General features: G+C 28.0%; 1 protein-coding gene across 1 annotated transcript in view; it reads left to right on the top strand.

The window, feature by feature from the left end:
- Positions 1-19,578, top strand: part of LOC117174688 (protein trachealess) — an 83,208-nt gene that overhangs the window by 32,095 nt on the left and 31,535 nt on the right. Inside the window, exons 3-4 of the mRNA XM_033363987.1 lie at positions 18,623-18,699; positions 19,101-19,190. Of these exons, the coding sequence (XP_033219878.1) occupies positions 18,623-18,699; positions 19,101-19,190 (167 nt within the window). The remainder of the gene's footprint in view (positions 1-18,622; positions 18,700-19,100; positions 19,191-19,578) is intronic.

Raw genomic sequence — 19,578 nt, 5'->3', positions numbered from 1 at the left:
TTTCAATTTGTTATAAAAACACGTAAACTCAGAAGATGTGGACTGTGACTGCACCATATATCTAGTCGGGAGTGGTGCTGACTGAAAACAGATGATTTGGAGAATTCGCGCGCCATCTGTTGGTCATTCTAAGGACTTATTGAACTACCCTCGTACATTTTTCAACTAAATAGTATGAACATTTGCTGTGATATTAGTTGAAATTATATTTGATTAATTTATAGTTGATATTTTTTCCCTTTCTAAATTTTCGTAACTAAATAGTTGCACTTTTGAACTCAAAAGATCAATTTCCAACCAAAAATTTCGCGGTTACAATTTCAATTAAAAGAATTAATTGTCAATGGAAAATCAAATTTTCTACTAAATTATTGAAATTTCAATCAAAAAGATAATTTTTTTACAAAACAGTTAAATTTCCAAACAAATTTAATTTTGAACCAAGCAGTTGAACTTTCAAGAAAATAGTTAACTTTTCAGTTAAAAACATTAATTTTTGAAAATAAAAAAATTGTGACTGAAATCATGAATATCTACAAAAAAAATCTTAATTAAAAATAAAAAACGGTTGCAATTAACCGATATATACAAATTATTAGAAAGAGTTGATTTTTGAAACAAAAGAATACATTTTCAACATAGTTGAATTATCAACAAAGAAAAACTGTTAGTCGAGAAAGGAAAAAAATAATTTCTTCCTTGCTCGACTAACAATTGTTTAATTTTTTAAGCCAAAAAGAAGTAAGAATTCTGATTTTTTTATTGAACTTTTAGCTAAAAAGATATATTTTCAACCAAGAATGGGCTAATTGTATTTTCAGCCAAAAATTGTTTAATATAAAAACGAAATTTTTTCAAAATAAAATTAGCCTTTTGGGGTAAAATATTAATCTTATGTGTAGAAAGTTTATATTTTTGGTTGAACGTACAATTCTTTGGTTGAAAATGTAAGTATTTTGTAGGAAATTCTTTTTTATGGTAAAAAATTCATTTTTAAACTAAAAATTTTTCACTTTTGGTTGAAAAAATTAATTCTTCTCTTTTTTGTTCGAAAATTACATTTTTAACTTAAAACTTAACTACTCTGTGTTTAGTTAAAAATTAATTCTTCTGCAGTTAAAAAATCGTATTTTATGGTAGAAAATTATCTTTATGGTTGAAGATTCATCTTTTTTTTTAAATTCATTTATTTGGTATAAATTTAAATAATTCGTTAATAATTCATTTTGTTTCTTAAAGCTTCATCATTTAGTTTAATATTTATTTCTTTGATAGAAAATTTAACTATTTTCTTGAAAATGCTTTTTGTTTTTTGTTTGAAAATCAATTTTCTTAGCTGACAAATATAAGTATTCCATTTTTATTTATAATATTATCTTTTTTATATAGAAAATGTAACGATTTGGTTGAAAACTAAAACATTTTTATTAAAAATTCGGCTTTTTTGCTGAAAATTCATTTTTTTTGTAACCAAATATAACTATTGCATGTTTGGTTGTAAATTCATGTATTTTTTCAAAAAATTAGAATACTTGCTTGACAGTTAAACTACTTTTTAAGAATTTACAGGCTGAAAATTTAACTATTTTGTTGACAATTCATTTTTTGTTCTTAAAAATCAATTTTTTATCTGAAAATTGAACTATCCATTTTTGGTTGAATTTTTTGTTTTGCTTTGTTGTAACTTAGTTTTTTACCTGTAAATTTAATTTAAATTTAATTCGTTTTATATCAATTTAAATTAAAGGTTTTAACTGCAAATTTAAATATTCCAATTTTTGTTACAAATTCATATTTTCTGGTGAAACTTCAACTATTTGATTGAAAATTGAAGTATTTTGTTTAAAATTTTATTTTATTTATTTTTAATTTTTAAATTTGAAACTTAAGTTTCGTGGTTGAAAATTAATTTCTTTGGTTGAAAAATTTATAAAGGCGAGGGAAAATTTAAAAAAAAATTGTCACGGAAAAGGCATTGAATTCGAAAATTTGGATTTTGTATCAACCCTAGAGTACCTCATAGAGTTAGCTCTCGAGGGAGAGTGAATTCTGAACTTTTTTCCTGGTAACGTACAAGAGACTGGGGAGTTTAAACCAGTGTTTAACGTAGTTGGCGGCTAGTTAAGAGCGAGGGAGCTAAAAGCAGGGTTACAATAAGGGTGCTCATCCTCCTTTAAAAAACATCCATAAAATAAAGAATGTAGATCCAATTTTCTTATTCAATTTATTTAAAATTCAATTTTTTAAAGCAATGCCTCATTTTGATTTCATACTCTAAATTTTTTTACCGCTTTTTTCTCTTACGAAAGCCTTATAACAGAATAAAATTTTAGCCGAGGAGGTATTTGAAAAAGGGATTTTAAAACTCTTTACAGATTGAGGTTTTTAAATATAATTATAGGGATTATTATGTTTCAAATTTTGGCAAAATTGTTTATCGGAATTTGAGAATCACTGACACCCTTCGTCGAGTCTGTGGCCTAATGAAATACGGGGATTAACTAAACACACCTGACTAATTAAGCAGCACTTAACTAGATTATTGTCACCAATACCCTAATCAAGGCCTCGTTAGCATCATCCTATTTGCTTTTGTAAATAATATACCAACTCGGATTTTAAATCAGATTTAACGAGGGTTCCACCCTGAAATCATTGTAATAATATCTGGGATAAGTGAAATGACAACAGAAAGTTTATGGTTGATTCTGAACCAATCTATTCAAATTATTACATTTTTCAAATAGGAAAAGGCATAATCGAAAACATAATACATTTCTAAAAGTTGCTTATTATTTTTATACATCCTTTATACAAAATTTAAATTAAAAATGTTCTTTCGACAAATTGAGGTAAAAATTGTTTGGCTTCAATTAAAAGAACTCTGAAGAAGTATCCTTGTTTGGAAATCTGATTTTGATTGGTGAAATTTTTTTCATAATTTGATTTTGTGGCATTAAATTATATATAAGAAAGTTTAGAATAAGAAAAAAATATTTTGATTAAAGCACAAATTTTTTATAAAATCACAGTCATTTGTTAATGAAAAAATAATCTTTTGATGAAAACATAATTTTTTGGATGAAATCTTTTTTTTGGTGAAAAAAAATGTTCCGATGGGAACAAAATGTTCTAATGAAAAGGAAGTGTTTTAAACAAAACAAAATATTTGTTTAAGGCAAAGAAAATGTTTTAATGAAAACACAATGTTTTGATGAAAACACATTGTTCTGGATGAAAAGGCAATCATTTTTTAATGAAAAAATAATTTTTTTGATAACAACATTTTGTTGCGGATGAAAACATAACTTTTTTAGGAAAACAAAGTATTTTAATGAAAATAATGTGTCTTACTGACGACTACATTTTTGAATGAAAACAAACTGTTTGAATGAAGTCTACATGTTTTAATTAAAAGGAAATGTTTTAATGAAAACACAATTTTTGGATGAAAACACATCCATATGAATGAAAAATTGTGTTTTGGTGAAAATATAATTTTTGTGATAAAACCCACTGTTTGGATGAAAACCCAAACATTTTTTTTATGAAAATATATTATTTTTTGATGAAAGCAAAATATTTGAATGAAAATCAAGTATTTTAACGAAGGCTACCTGTTTGAATAAAAACGAAATATTTTAATTAAAACACAATATTTGAATGAAAACACACTATTTTGGTGAAATCACATTGTTATAGATGAAACATTATGTTTTGATAAAAATATAATTTTTTGGATGAAAAAATACTGTGTTGAACATAATTTTTAGACGAAAATAAAATTTTTTGATGAAAACAACATCTTTTAATAAAACTAAAAATTTTAATGAAAACATAAATTTTTAACGAAAGCGAAATGTTTTCATGAAAACAAAACCTTCTAATGAAAAATACTATTTTTGATGAAAGTATCATATTTTGGATGAAAATATTTTGCTGTGAATAACAATATTTTGTTGTAGATGAAATCACAACGTTTCAATAGCCACACTATGCTTTGATGAAAATATAATTTTTGTAATGGAAATACAATGTTTTGATGAAATGAAAATATTTTAATGAAAACAAAATGCTTTATAATAACCCAATGACTTAATGAAAACTAATTTATGCTTTGATAAAAACACAATAATTTTTTTATCAAAAATAATGTTTTTGATGTAAATATCATGTTTTGTGCTAAAACATTTTGTTATGGATGAAAACACTATTTTTTTATGAAAACAAAATGTTTTAATGAAAATAAAATGTTTTAATGAAAACGCAATGTTTTTATAAAAACACAATTTTGCGGATGACAAAATTATGCTTTAAATGCCAGCATTAAATTTTGCATTGAGCCATTACGTTTTGGACGAACACATATTTTGGATGAAAGCATTGTTTCCGATGAACACATTATGTTTTGAATAAAAACACTATGTTTTGATAAGAAAACAATATTTTTATGAAAACTCAATTTTTTGATGCAGAAACAATATTTTAATAAAAGCACAATTTTTTTTATGAAAAAAACTTATTTTTTGTAAAATGAAAAATGTATGTTTTAGATGAAAACAAATGTCCTAGCATCAACAGGAAATATTTAGAAGAACAATATCAATAAATTTCATACTTTATTATTATTATTTTTTTTTATTACAGATTATTGTCTAGATATAATTTTTGTAAGGGCATTTTTTATTAAACTAGAATTTGCAAATAATACAAGATATTGCGAATGCACCACGCAACACAGAAGAGCATATGGTTCGCGTGGGAATCGCGACGCGGGGTAAAAGCTATTAGGGAGAGAAAAGAGAGAGAGAGAAAGAGAGAGAAAAGTGGGGTTGAAGGGAAAAGAGAAGACCACTGAAAGGGGCTTGAAGTTGGTGGAAATGGGCTTTTGAGAATTCCGAGTGCCCATTTGATGGCCTATCAATGTAAACCAGTGTAAAGTCGACAGAGTGGTTTGGCACGCGCGAAAACAACCCACTTGTGTCTGTACTGTCTATACACTTTCTACTCGGTGTCTTGCCTATCAGCACTGAGACTACTGAACTCTTTCATTATTTAACTCTATTTATTGTAAATTCGGAATTAAAAACCATAGGCTATAATTAATAATTGAAAATAAAGAGAGACTATTTATAATTATTGGTGAATATTTAAATCTAGATCAGGGGAAACTTTCCATCTGTCATAGATTTTTAACTCTTTTTATTCTGTGTCTAGCCTTTATCCGCTTGTACTACTGAAATATTTCATAATGAATTTTAATGGTAAATATTGATGTCAGGAAATGTTTTTTAAAGTCAGGATATTTTTTCGAGAGCGTGTCTAAATGGTTTTTGAAACTGTAATATAAAATTAAATAATAATCTTTTTTCATTTGGAAAAGTAGCTTTATATTACTGGATGTAACTGTTTTGTTGAAAATTCATCCATTTTGGTAGAAAATTAATCCTTTTGGTTAAAAATTAATCTTCTTGGATTAAAATTCAAAACTTTGGTGGATTTTATTTTTCTCTTCCGGCTAAAAAATATTTCTTAGTTGAAAATTCAACTCGTGTCGAAAATTCGTTTTTAGGTGTTGAATTTAACAGGTTTTCATTTAAAATCAAATTTTTTCATTTCACATTAATTCCTTTGGTTGAAAATTTAACTATTTTGTTGAAAATACGTTTTTTAAATTTAATTTTTAACCTGAAAATTTAACTATTTTGTGGAAGATTCGTTTTTTGCATATAAATGAATTTTTAAATTATTTTAGTTCTAAATTAATCACTGGTTAAATATTAATTTTTTAAATTAAATATTAACTTTTAATCTTTTGTTTCGTTGAAAAGTTACTTTCTTCATTTGAAAGTTCCTGTGTTTTGTAGAAAATTTGTTTCTTTTTTTTAGTAGAAAATTAATCTTATTGCCTGAAAATTCGTCTTTTCTGTTGAAAATTTACGTAATTTGTTGAACCTTTTTCTTTTCATTTTTTGACTAAAAATTAAAATTTTTAACTGAAAGTTTATATATCCCAGTCAAAATTTTTGTTGTTCAAAATTAATGTCTTAATCTGAAAATTAAACTAATCTAATTAAATAATCCATAATATTAATTAAAAGTTTATCTTTTTGAGTTGATAATTCATCACTTTAGTTGAAAATTAAAATTTATTGTTATAAATTCAACTATTCGATTGAAAATTCAAATTTTTTAGTTCAAACTTCAACTGTCTAGTTGAAAATTCATGTATTTTATAGAAACTTTATTTTTGTTTATAGAAAATTAATTTTTTTGGTTGAAAATTCTATCACTTGGTTGAAAATTAAATTCCTTTGTTAAAAAATCATTTTTTGGTTGAAGATTTATTATTTTATTTGAAAATTCATCTTTTCTTTGAAAATGTACCTTTTTTTGTTGTTGTAAATTCCTTGTATTTTTTTTTGGTTATGAATTTTTTTGACTGAAAATTTAACTTTCATGCTTAAAAAATTGGTTTGAAAATAATTTATTTAATTGAAAATTCATCTCTTTCGTTAAAAATGTCACTTTTTTACATAAATTCATGTTTTGGTTTAAAATGTATCTATTGTAGTGAAAAATTCATAATTTTAGTTAAAAACTGATATTTTTGATTTGAAAATTAAACTATCTTTTTAAAACTTATCTTTTCTAATTGAAAATTCAAGAATTTTGTTTGAAAATTTATGCATTTTGTGAAAAAGTATTTTTCGTAGAAATAGGTTGAAAATTTATTTTTTAAATTTAAAATTTAACTAATCCAGTGGAATACTTCAATATTTTAGTTGAAAATTCATCATTTTGGTTAAAAATTATTTTTTTAGATGAAGATTCCCTTATTTAATTTTACTTAAAATAATATAAATAGCTTGCATTCAGAATATTTATGTGTTAAATATGTCCTGATTTTAAGTGTATGAGGGTAAAATAAAAATTTCTTTCAAATATTATTTAAATTAATGGTATTTAGCGAAAAATTAATTAAGTATATAGTTCTCTTTTTGAATTATTTATTTATTTCGATAATCGATGGTGATAATATATTAAGGAATATTTTTTTGATTTCTGACATTAATAGTACTATTTTTACACATTTAGACATTTACAGGAACTGAAAAAAAATAATTTATGATAAACCTTTAAAAAAACCTGGAGTTGTCAGGGGATTTATTTCAAAGATTTGAGTAGGCACCCGCTATTATAAAAATTCCAATTTACAAAATATAGATGAAATTATTTACCAAAAATACAGAGACAATCATTATAATTATTGATGAAGATACAAATCTAGATCAGGGGCAACTTCCCATCTGTCACAGATTTTTACATACAGGGAAATAAATTTTTCTCTCAATATTTTTTTGTAAACGATTCATCTTTTATGAAGGAAAAGAACGCATATCTAAGTATGTACATGTCGCTTCTGCCATACCAATAGCTTTATGATCGCGAACGATTAATCTTCATAGAAAGAATCATGTATTAGATCCGTATAGGGGATTCCCCAAGGGGACGGACAATAACGTTTCACTCGCAGCGACCTTGACAACGGATCAAGCTGGACCGATCTAGATTCTAATTTGGCTTCTGGGTATTTTTTATGGATTTGGAGACTATCGCCTATTTTTTACTTTATAATTATTGTTTTTACATTTTGAGAGTAATGTTATTTTGTTGACAAAGATATTAATTTAACTTTTTTAATATTAAATAGTATTTTTTGAGAAACGTGAACTAATCTGCCTTAGCACGGATTTAAAGCGGAAAGTGGAAACTGGAGAGTGCAGATTGGAGAGTGGAGACTGGAGAGTACAGAGTGGAAAAATCAAATCTAGGATTTGAGTTGTTTCGGCGAAAATTCCTGAAATTTCCCCTCTCTGGACAGGCTTGGTATAGAGCACGCCTATCCATCGAGAAGAAATTTACTCGAAAGAGAGTGGAGAGTGGAAAGTGGAGAGAGCAGAGTGAGAAACTAAAATCTAAAATTTGAATTTTTCTGCGAGAATTCCTGGAATTTCCCCTCTCTGGACAGGCTTGGTATAGAGCAGGCCTATCCATCGAGGAGAAATTTACTAAAAAGAGAGTGGGGAGTGGAGAGTGGAGAGCGGAAAGTGGAGAGTGCAGAGTGGAAAACTCAAATCTAAGATTAGAGTCGTTTTGTCAAAAATTCCTTGAATTTCTCCTCACTGAATAGGCCTGTCCTAGACTCTAGAGAGAATCCATAAATTTTGATTTTGCGGCAACATTCTGGTTTTAGATGGTTAGTTGCGAGACATTCTGAAGTCAAACTCAGAGAAGCCAATGTGTAGAAGGTAGAGCTTCTGGATTTATGACGGAGGCCTTAGGTTGCACCCCTTTTCAACCCCCTTCGTCCTTCCTGAATTGATCCTCCTCTGGCAAGACCAGCAAAATACGAGCCACACTTTACAGTTATTTATTTTCCCGGCTCAGTCGGGAAGCAGGCTAAAATACTCTGTACTTTATAGCGTACATTTCATTTTTATTTTCGAATTATTATAAATATTCCTAACGAGAACATTTATAAGGCTAAGATTGCCTAGGAGGCTTAAAAATATCTAGACCCATTTATGCATTTTTTATTATATAAAAAATGTTTTTAGAAAATTATAATTTAATAATTTATAATAAGATTTAATTTTCAGTTAAAGTTTCAGAATTATTATATGCAAGTTTTTATATTTTTTAACGAAATAAAGCATAGAAAATATCTCATTCCGAAAGGTAGAATCAAGGGTGCGCCGCTTAGACCCAGTTAAATTATGCAAGTAATATTTTGATATTTTTTTACACTAAAAATAAGATCCATTGTTTCAATGAAAAATATTCAATGTCTCTCAATTAAAGAAAGTGTTTTTTATGCCAATGAAAATTTTTCTTAAATTTAAAATGATTATTTTTTCTCATTTTTAAATTATTTTTAACTGAATAAAAAAATTGGTGTATCAAAATCTTTGAAACAAACATCATTTCAATTTAAACATAAAAAAATGTATTGAAAAACATATTTCTCGGCAATTTAAAGAAAAAACATTATGTAAATATTGTTTATTGTATAAATTGATATTGTTAATAAAAAATCAGTAGATTTGAAAGAAGTCAGTATTTTTTAACAAAAATTCGACAGTGTATTTGTGTATATATATTGTTTAATAAAACTATCAACCAGACTAAAAAATAGTTCAATTTTTAACCAAAAGAGATTAATTTTAGAACCAAAATGTAATAGAAGACTTTAAAAAAAATTAACTTTTAACGAAGAAAGATATATTTGTAAGAGAATGGTTGGATTTTCATCGAAGAAAATTCATTTTCTACCCAAAGCGATGAATTTTTAACAATAGATTCAAGTTTGCAAGCTGGAAAATCGAATTTTGTAGGAAACACTCTGCTTTTAAATGAAAAAAGATGAATTTTCGGCTACAATTTTAATTTTTAATCCGGAAAGATGAATGTTCAACCAAATATTGGAATTTAAAAATATAAGCTTTCAGCCAAAAACGGACGATTTTCAACCTTTTGAATTTCCTCAAGAAGACGAATTTTGAACAAAATAGTTATCCTTAACCCAAACTGTGAATTTTCAACAAACAAAATTAAACTTCTACTTAAAAAGACAAATTTTCAACAAAATACGTGAATTTTTAACCCAATAGTTAAATTTTCGAAGCAAAGGATGAATTCTTCACCAATTCATCAATTTCATATTATTCATCAATTTTCCATATGATTTTGAAGCATATAGTTGATTTTTCTCTAAGTTCAATAGCTGAATATTCAATTTCCAATTTTCTTCAGTTATCGATCATTTAATTTTTATCTGTTGAAAATTCAGTGATCAATTTTCTTTAATTTTCAACAACTGAATTGTCAGTGTTTTTCAATTAAAGACAATTAAATTTTGAAATGTTTAAAATTGAAGAGAATTGAAAACTGAATTTTCAACTTTTGAAAATTCAGGTGCTGAAAAAAAGGAAATTTGATAATTTAATTTTGAACAGATGAAATTTTAATTGTTGCAAATATTCATCCACTAGATTCTCAGTAGACAATTTATAAGATTTAAAAAAATCCCCCTCTTATTATTTCCTTTTTAGGTCGTAAAAAATTTATTCACGGCGATATAAAAAACTCAGGAAAAAATGAAATTGTTTAAATAAAAAATTCCTATGTGTTTAAAATCGTTTTCAAAATGATGAATATTTTCTCTTTTAAAAAATACCATAATTAATGATTAAATTTGTTCTTGGCAAGATTCAAAAATAAAATTTGAAAATATTATAGCTCAGTCTCTTAAGTCAATTTCAAGCAAATGCAAGTTCAAAATTTACAATTCAAACTCGAGACTATTCGCCGGTCCGTAATTTCCCGCGTAATTCAAATATTGTATTATCAAGTGTTGCACATTTTAAGAGAAAAGGAGAAGTTTTTCGAGAATAGAACAAAGAGGGGAATTGTTCAAAAAAGGGGGAAAGCAGGGGAATAGGGAAAAGCCTGTTATCCCTAAAATTATGAATAATCGGAGGAAAGGGAAAATAGGGTTCATTTACTCGAAGCAAACTTAGCAAACCAGTTAATTCACTGGTCAATGGTATTTACGCACCCTTCTTTCAAACATTTCTCTCAATTTATGACATTTCTGATGCCCCCTGCTCATATGCTTCGAAACAGGAATATTAGGAATCACTATGGCTAAGCGTCTACTTATTACGCCTCATTCATGGGGTGCGATAATATCCTATGTGTCATGCTTTCATTAAGAAAAGCTCCTACGTGATAGAGATATTAGAGCTATATATGTGTGTGTGTTTGTGTGTGTGTGTGTTTGTGTGTGTGTGTGTTTGTGTGTGTGTGTTTGTGTGTACTATTATCGTTTCCCAGGGAATTGCAGCCAATTGAGATCATTTCCCCAAATATTAATATTCATAGGAATAGCTGCAGTCACTAAGGAAAAATTTACCGCCTGCTTCTAATATGGGATATAAAAAATTTCTTCACGTAGGATATGAGTGTAAATACAGAGAGGATAGTGCTGAGTACATAAATAAACTACAGGCAGTTTATGATCAAAAGAACAAATTTACTTCGTATGATGCAATTATACTAGCCAACAAGATTTTAATTATCATCAATTGACGGACCATTTCAGCAAGAAAAAAAAATTTGGAAAAACTTTTCGCTTACTTAAATATTATTAAAAAAATAATTATACTTATCGGGGATAAATTAAAACGTATTTCTCGTGGATGAATATGAAGAACTTGACGCAACAACTATCTTATGTTTTCGAAGAAAACGAAAAATAGGAAGCAAATGAATTTTAAGGTTGAAGCATTAATTGGATGTATAATACGATAAATCATTTGTATCTTTAACTTATTTCAAAATGAAATTAAATTTAAATATATTAATAATTAAAAATCAATCCTGATATAAAAGTATATTTCAAATTTTAGTTTATAAGATCATAGTGAATATAGCGACTTTTCAGCTGGGTGTCAAATTATTTATTTTCAGTCCGAAAAATATTTTTTCATTCCTCTCCGACACGTGTAATTATTATAAAAATTAACTTGTCATAATTGCAATATTCTTAAAACACTTTTTCCTGTAAAACCCCCAATTTTGGGATGTTTACCAAATATTTTATTAAAGGAACCGGAAATACAAACCTTAAAAGAACATATCTTTTACGGTGTTGTACCTGCACAATGTTTTTTAAAAAATTTTTATGTGCTATTGAAAATTAAAACTAGAATATTTCCGAAAATATTGATCCTATACAATTTTGTAACTGAGTGGTACGATTTTAGTAGATTTTTAAAATATTTGTAACACATAGCAAGATATTGTTAAACATTAATTGATAGAACATTTTAGGGAGGCGTATTTATGTAATTTTATTTCATTTTTATGTCACTTTAAGTAAATTTCAAATTCACTTTACTTCAGTTTTTTGTAAAAAAAAAATACCTTTGTTAGATATTGAACATTAAATCTGGAATATCTTTGAAAATAATAATGCAAAAAAAGAAGCTTAATTTCAGAATTAGCCCTTCAAAATACATAAAGGAAGTTTATAAAAATTCAATGAACACAATTTTGACAAAATTATGTAACTTAGTGTTACCAAAAAGAATAGTAAATAGCTTGGTATCGTACGATTTTGTCAACCATTTGGTTTTAAATTAACACTTTGTTGAAAATTTCATAATTTAGGCTGAAAATTTAACTCTTTTGTTGAACATTCGTCTTTTTGGTTTATAATTCAACAATTTTGTATAAAATTAAATTGTTTTGTTCAAAGTGAACTTTTTTGTTGACAATTCATTTTTTTTTTTGAAAATTCAACAACTTCTATATAGAATACAACTATATGCTTACAAAATTAACATGTTGACTGTAAATTTAACCCTTTTTGTTGAAAATTCGCCTTTTTGGTTTAAAATTCAACAATTTTGTAGAAAAATTAAATTATTCAGTTGAAAATTAACTTTTTTGTCGATAATTTAGATTTTTAGTTCAAAATTCAAATATTTGTATATTATATATGCTTAATAAATTTAACTATTACATAGAAAGTCAGCTTTTTTGTTGAAAACTAATATTTGCGGTTAAAAATTCAACTGTATAGTTGAAAAATTGTCTTTTTGATGTAAAAATTTAACAATTTTTTATAAAATTAAATTATTCAGTTAAAAATTAACTTTTTTGTTAATCATTCATATTCTAGGTTGAAAATTGAAATATCTTTTGCAAAAAAATTAAACTATATGCTTAAAGATTAAACTAGTTATTAAAAAATTTTACTACTAAACAGAAAATTAACTTTTTCGTTGAAAAATCATACTTGTTGGCTGAAAATTTAACTTTTTTGTCGAAAATTCGCGTTTTTGGTTTAAAATTCAGAAATTTGGTATAAAATTAAATTATTCAGTCAAAAATTAACTTTTTTATTGATAATTCATATTTTAGGTTGAAAATTGAAATATTTTGTCTAGAAAAATTTAACTATATGCTTAAAGATTAAACTATTTATCAGAAAATTAAACCATTAAACAGAAAATAAACTTTTTCGTTGAAAAATCATACTTCTTAGCTGAAAATTTAACTTTTTTGTGGAAAACTCGCCTTTTTGGTTTAAAATTCAACAATTTTGTAGAAAATTTAGTTATTCAGTTGAAAATTAACTTTTTTTATCGATATTTTATATTTCTAGTTAAAAATTCAAATATTTATAAATTATATATGCTTCAAAATTTAAAAATTAACTTTTTAGTTGATCATTGATATTTTCGGTTGAAATTCAACCATTTTTGGTAGAAAATTGAACTATACGCTTAAGAATTAAACTATTTATTAAAAAATTTAACCCTTAAACAGTAAATTAACTTTTGTCGTTTAAAAGTCATATTTGCGGGCTGAAAATTTAACTTATTTGTTGAAAATTCGCCTGTTTGGTGTGAAAATTCAACAGTTTTGTAGAAAATTAAATTGTTCAGTTGAAAATTATCTTTTTTGTTGTTAATTCATAATTTTGGTTCAAAATTCAACTATCTTATTGAAAATTTAAGTATTTTGTTGAAAATTCAAATATTTGGTAAGAAAGTCACTTTTTTTTATCGAAAATTCAACTTTCTTTTTAAAAATTCAAATATTTGGTTAAAAAATAGAACAATTTGGTTAAAAAATCAACTCTTCTATAGAAAATGTAATTATTTTGTTAAAAATTGAACCATTTTGTTCAAAATTCATCTGTTTGGTTGACTATTTAACGTTTTTGTTGATAACTTGCCCTTTTGGATTGAAAATTAAAATATTTTGTTAAAAATTCATCTTTTTGGTCAAACATTTCACTGTTTTGTTGAAAGTTTGTCCTTTTGGATTAAAAATTCATTTTATATGATAAAAAAAATAATTTTCGTAGAAAAATGTTGGTTGAAATGATTAAATAAATTTTTTAATTTTAAACTTTAATGATCTCACCCCAATTCTCAAAGATTCGATATTAAAAATATTTATAAAATTAAAATCCTGTTCTTTGAATGTTAATCATCTGGGAAAATAAAAAAAAAACAATATTTTAGGACGTCTAGACCCAGATTATTTAAATTATACTTTATCCGTTCTAATAATAATTTAGTTTTCTCAGTGAGGGGTGTCGCTTTTATCCAATTAATTCTTGCGATTTTCTCGCAGGCGAAGAAGTCGCAAGCTGAAGGAAATCTTCGCACAAATTGCAAGGAAGATCCGCCCGTAATCGCCTGGCTCAGTTATCGTCATATCATGTAGGATATATCACCGTACATATATATACCTATATAGATATAGATATAGATATATCTACTTGGCCCAAGGCAAGAGACAACAAATTCAGCTATTTTTCATTAAATCCAGGTCCCGGGAGTCTGTCCCAGGGAGGAGGGTGTGATATTACATTATATTCCTCATATGTTGCCCCCCCCCCAACGTCTCAACCACCCCTTGTGACGCGCCCCCGAAAAATATATAAACGACCGGTGACGTTTTCAGTTTTGCTCCCACCAGAATTATTTTCAGTGGAGATTTATGAAAATAAATCACTGATTAATTAATTCTTAATAATTAATTTGTTTAACTTGAAATTTAAATATTCCATTTTTAATTTCAAATCTACCTTTTTTAGATTAAAATTGAATATTTTATTTAAAATTTTTTTGATAGTGTATCTTTTTTTTGTACGAAATTAATCTTCTTGTTTAAAAAATAAACTTCTTGAGTGAAAATTGATTTTTCTTTCTCTTTGAAGAGAAATTTAAATGTTTGAATACAAATTTATTCTTTTTTAAGAATCAATTTTTATACTGAATATTAAACTATTCTCTTTTTAGTTAGCTTGGTTAAAAAAAATCTTCTTGGTTAAAAATTCACCTTTTCTTAGTTAAAAATCCAACGGTTTGGTTGCAAATTATAATTATTGCTATGATTTATTGCGGTTGACGATTCAACTATTTTTTTGAGATTTCATCTCTTTTTATTTAAAAATCAACTACTTTGTTTAAAGGTAAACTGCTTTGTAGAAAATCCATTTTTTTGCTTGAAGGATCATCATTTTAGTTGAAAAATAAACTATTTGGTCTTAACATTAACATTTTGTTCAAAATTCATGTTTTCGGGGTAAAAAATCATCTATTTTGTAGAAAATTCGTCTTTTTGATTTGTAAATACAACAATTTGATATAAAAAGAACCTCTTTGGTTGAAAATAAACTTTAAAAAAAATTAATACTCGCATTTAAACATTAAACTACTTAGACAGGAAATAAACATTTTTTGTTAAAAATTAAACTATTCATTTAAAAGTTAACTAATCTCTTAAAAAATAATTTTTTTATTCAAACATTAATTTTTTTATACAAAAATTTAGCTATTTCATTTTTGATTGAAAAAATATCCTTTGCAAGTTCAAAATTCAACTATTTAGTAGAAAATTAATATATGTTGTTGAAATTTTGACCTTTAAATTCGATTTTTTTCGTTGAAAATTAATTTTTGAAACTAAAAATACCGATTCCATTTTTTGTTGAAAATTAACATGTTTTAGTCGGAAATGTATTTATTTTGTTAAAAATTTAATTATTTCCCTTGAAAATTTAATTATGTTGTCAAAAAATTAATTATTTTGCTGAAGATTTCATTATTTTGCTGAAAATTTCATAATTTTGTTCAAAATTCATGTTTCATGATTGAAAATTAATTTTTCGTTCAAAATTTGTCTTTTTTTTAAACTCAGCTATTTTTTAAAACATTCGAATTTTTGTTCGTTGTTTTTTTGTTGAAAATTATTTTTTTTTTACTGCAAATTTTTGTTTAATGTTTTCGGGGTAACAAAAACATCTATTTTGTAGAAAATTCGTCTTTTTGATTTGAAAATTCAACAACTAAAATAGAAAAAGAAACTGCTTTGTGAAAAATTAATTATTTTGTTAATAATTTAATTATGTTGTTGAAAATTTAATTATTTTGCTGAAAATTTCATTATTTTGCTAAAAATTTAATTATCCTGTTGAGAATACATCTTTCATGAATGGAAATTAGTTTTTTTCTTGAAAATTTTTCTTTTTCTTTTTAGAAACAAACCGTTTTCCAAAACATTCGACACTCTGTTTGTTGTTTTTGTTGTTAAAAATTATTATTGTTTACTGCAAATTTAAATGCTTCATTTTTGGTTGAAAACTTATCTTTTTTAGTTTAAAATTCAACTATTTATTAAAAATCGTTTATTTGATTAGTAATTCGTCTTTTCGTAGGAAATACTACTTCATAGTAGAAAATTCATTTTTAAAGGTTAAAAATTCAGCTATTTAGTCAAAAATTTAGCTATTAAGTCAAAAATTCAACTATTTTATCAAAGTCATCTTTTTTGGTCGAAAATTCAACTGTTTTCTTGAAAATTCTTGTTTTATGGTAGAAAAGTCATCTTTGTTGTCCAAAAATTTATCTTTCTTACCTGAAATGAACTTTTTTGACGAAAATTCAACTGTCTTCTAAAAACCCGTATTTTAGGCTAAATAATCCATTACAATTTTTTGGACTTGAATAAAAATAATTCGGCTTGGCTAAGTCTTCAATTACCCCCTATGCAGACGTAGCCAAGACGTTTTCTAAATACAACTAAAGAAAAGGACAACACTAAACCGAAAAGCTCACAAGAAAAATCGTTTGTTACAAAATTACAGGTTTTATCAGCTGTAAAATTATAATTCTTAGCAGATGTCAACTGTTTGGTCCCAATCTTCTTGTTTCTTGGCAATGTCAAGCTCTCTAGTGGGTTTCATAGTTTATAGAGGTCGGAGTATAATAACCAATACAATTTACAAACGAAAACTTTGTCATTTAGACCCTGGCAAATAGTGCAGCTTAATTCCTAATGGCTTGAATCAAAATTTGGTAATATAATTTTCCTTAAGAGAGAGACTACGACCTCAAAGTCTCGCTCCTCTTCAAGAGCGAGACATAACCGTCTTGAAGTCGAACTCAAGACAAACCACCTTCCACTTAAGTCGAAATATTTTTACTCTGTGAATAAAGTTTCTCTTGATACTCCTGATTAGGCGACAGATGATGGATGACCGCTCGAATCAAGGAGGCGTACGTTTGGCCGTTGGGAGCGGACAAAGTGATGTCAGGGGTTGGGAAAACAAACGGGTCACCACGTGCGAGGGGCGCTCGACTAATATTCCCGACAGAAACAACCTCGCGAGAAGAAAGAAGTCCGGAGGCTATCGGCAGCCACTGTTTCACGTCTATATCTCCGTGTTTCCGTCGGTCAGCTGCCCCCCTCAATAAATCTTCCCTCTTCCCCTCGTTCTATCCCTCCTCCCAACTGGTTATCACAATATTTTGATAAATACATAAGGCGTGTTTTATGTGCTTTCTTCGCGCCATAACTCAACGATATTTATTTTGAGAAGATAGAAAAATACCGACGGCTAACTGCCTGCTACTCAGAACCACCATCGCCATCTGAGACCTTCGGTTATCGGCGTGAAAATCAATATCGGAACCTGCATCGTCGGATTAAGGGGTTTATCCCTGCAACGAGCAGACTGCAACCCAGATAGCTTCTTTTTCCGAAAATAAGAAAAAATTAGAAGATGTTCCTTTAAGAAACACAGGGTTGCTACAGAAGGCTACTTTCAAATTTCCAGGACTCTGCTAGCTTCGCAAGGTCTACTTGAAAATTTGCATGCCACTATGATGCCACTGTTTTTCAAAATTTATGCAACTATTGACACTCTTTTATTCTTTGGGGTGATTCCGAGCCCTGAAGTTTCATTTTATAATCTTCACCATCATTATCTACTTCTGCACTGTTACTATTATGTCGGTTGTAACCATTTGTTATGAACTTGTCTGTTATTTTAAGAACCCTAAAAGCTGATCGATCATCAAATTCAGTGTTTGGATTTGAAAACCTGGGTGGAAGGACAAAGGTTCGTCAAGGCTGATTTCGATAGGATTATTTAGGGATTATACTAGCTTTACGGTCAGAAATATCGGAATAAAATTGTTGACTAAATTTGGAAAGCAGGGTCAGTCAAACTAGTCTCTGGCTTCATCTCGGCGGACTTAGCAGATTAAGCGAGGCGCGGACGAGTTTGATCGAGTCTTCTAAGTCTTTCATTAAGGGGATAGAGAGAGGGTAGGATTATTATTACGGTAAGGATCCTGCCTTGTTTGCCAAACAAGGGAGAACGAAGAAGTCGGGAAAAGGGGTCGAGAAATGAGCAGAAGGGGTTTGGGTTTGGTTTTCGGTACGGGCCAGTGTGAATCATATTGACTTCGAATAAACTTGGAGAATTCATCACAAAGAGTCTATCAAACTCAAGCTTATGATTCCTTATTCACCCTTCTTGATTGGGAAAGAAATAGTGGGTAGTCCTCGAGTGAGGAATGATTGGATGATTGTTGAGAAGAAGGGTTTTGTTGAGAGGGTACTTGTTACAAAATTGTGTTTTTTCAGAAGATATCTTAGGAGGCAAATCTTCCTTAGTTTATTTTTTCTTACTCTAATGGCTATTCAAGCGGAAGGAAACTGATAAGAATGTGTTGGTTTGTTACAGGTGCAAATCGAGTGAGGTCACCTGCCTCTATAGCAGTAGACATATTCGAACAGCATCAAGGCACCCACATACTCCAGGTGAGTTGAGACGGATAAGAAACTTCCTTTGTTTCGTCCACTTTTGTTTTTTAAAATCCCATAGGAAATTATCATTTTAATTTCAAGGGAGAACCTTTCTCATTGAATATGAAAGATCTAAAAATACAACTGAATCTTGATCCTTGATTCTTCAGATTTATAACTTCTGCTTAGCATTGTTCCCAATCATTACAATTTAAATTCACCACACGTCTATTGTTCACTGACTTTGAATCTCCATACACACCTTTCCAGGAATCTTGGACTTCCCTTTGTCAAAGCATCAATTTAATCCTTATATACCTTTATTCGCCGTTCTAACATCCAACATGTTTCATTGCCATTTGCAACGGTAAAGGTAATAAAAGCCATTCTTCAAATTTTTTTATTTTCTATTTCAGTCGCTGGACGGCTTCGCGATGGCTGTGGCTGCAGATGGACGGTTCCTCTATATTTCGGAAACTGTCTCAATTTACCTCGGTCTTTCCCAGGTGAGTTTCTATACGTCATCCATACCATGTCGGTCCGTTGAAGGGGTGTACAGTAAGGGTATAGTTATTTATAGTAGGGGATGATGAGAGAAAGAGAAACATAGATCCATAGAGTTCCTGCTTTTTCCGCCTCACCAAGCAAAAGAGAGAAAGATATACTTTGAGTGAAGAGAGAGTAAGGAGAAGGAAAAAGGGGAGGTCGAAATCAAGCAGAGGCGCATAAGACACTACGTGCCACCCAGTCAGAAAAAGGGGTGGAGAGGAATGGAAGGAGGAGGTATCGAAAAAGGAGAGAAGGATAGACTGGGGAAAAGGGAAAAAGAGAAATGTAGAAATAGAGAGAAGAAAAGAGTTGGAAAGGGGGAGGGTGGGAGGGCGAGAGAGAGAG

This window comes from Belonocnema kinseyi, chromosome 6, assembly GCF_010883055.1.
Source record: "Belonocnema kinseyi isolate 2016_QV_RU_SX_M_011 chromosome 6, B_treatae_v1, whole genome shotgun sequence".
Taxonomy (NCBI): Eukaryota; Metazoa; Arthropoda; class Insecta; order Hymenoptera; family Cynipidae; genus Belonocnema; species Belonocnema kinseyi.
The sequence above is the reverse complement of the archived record's forward strand: the minus strand, read 5'-3'. Positions and strand labels throughout refer to the sequence as shown.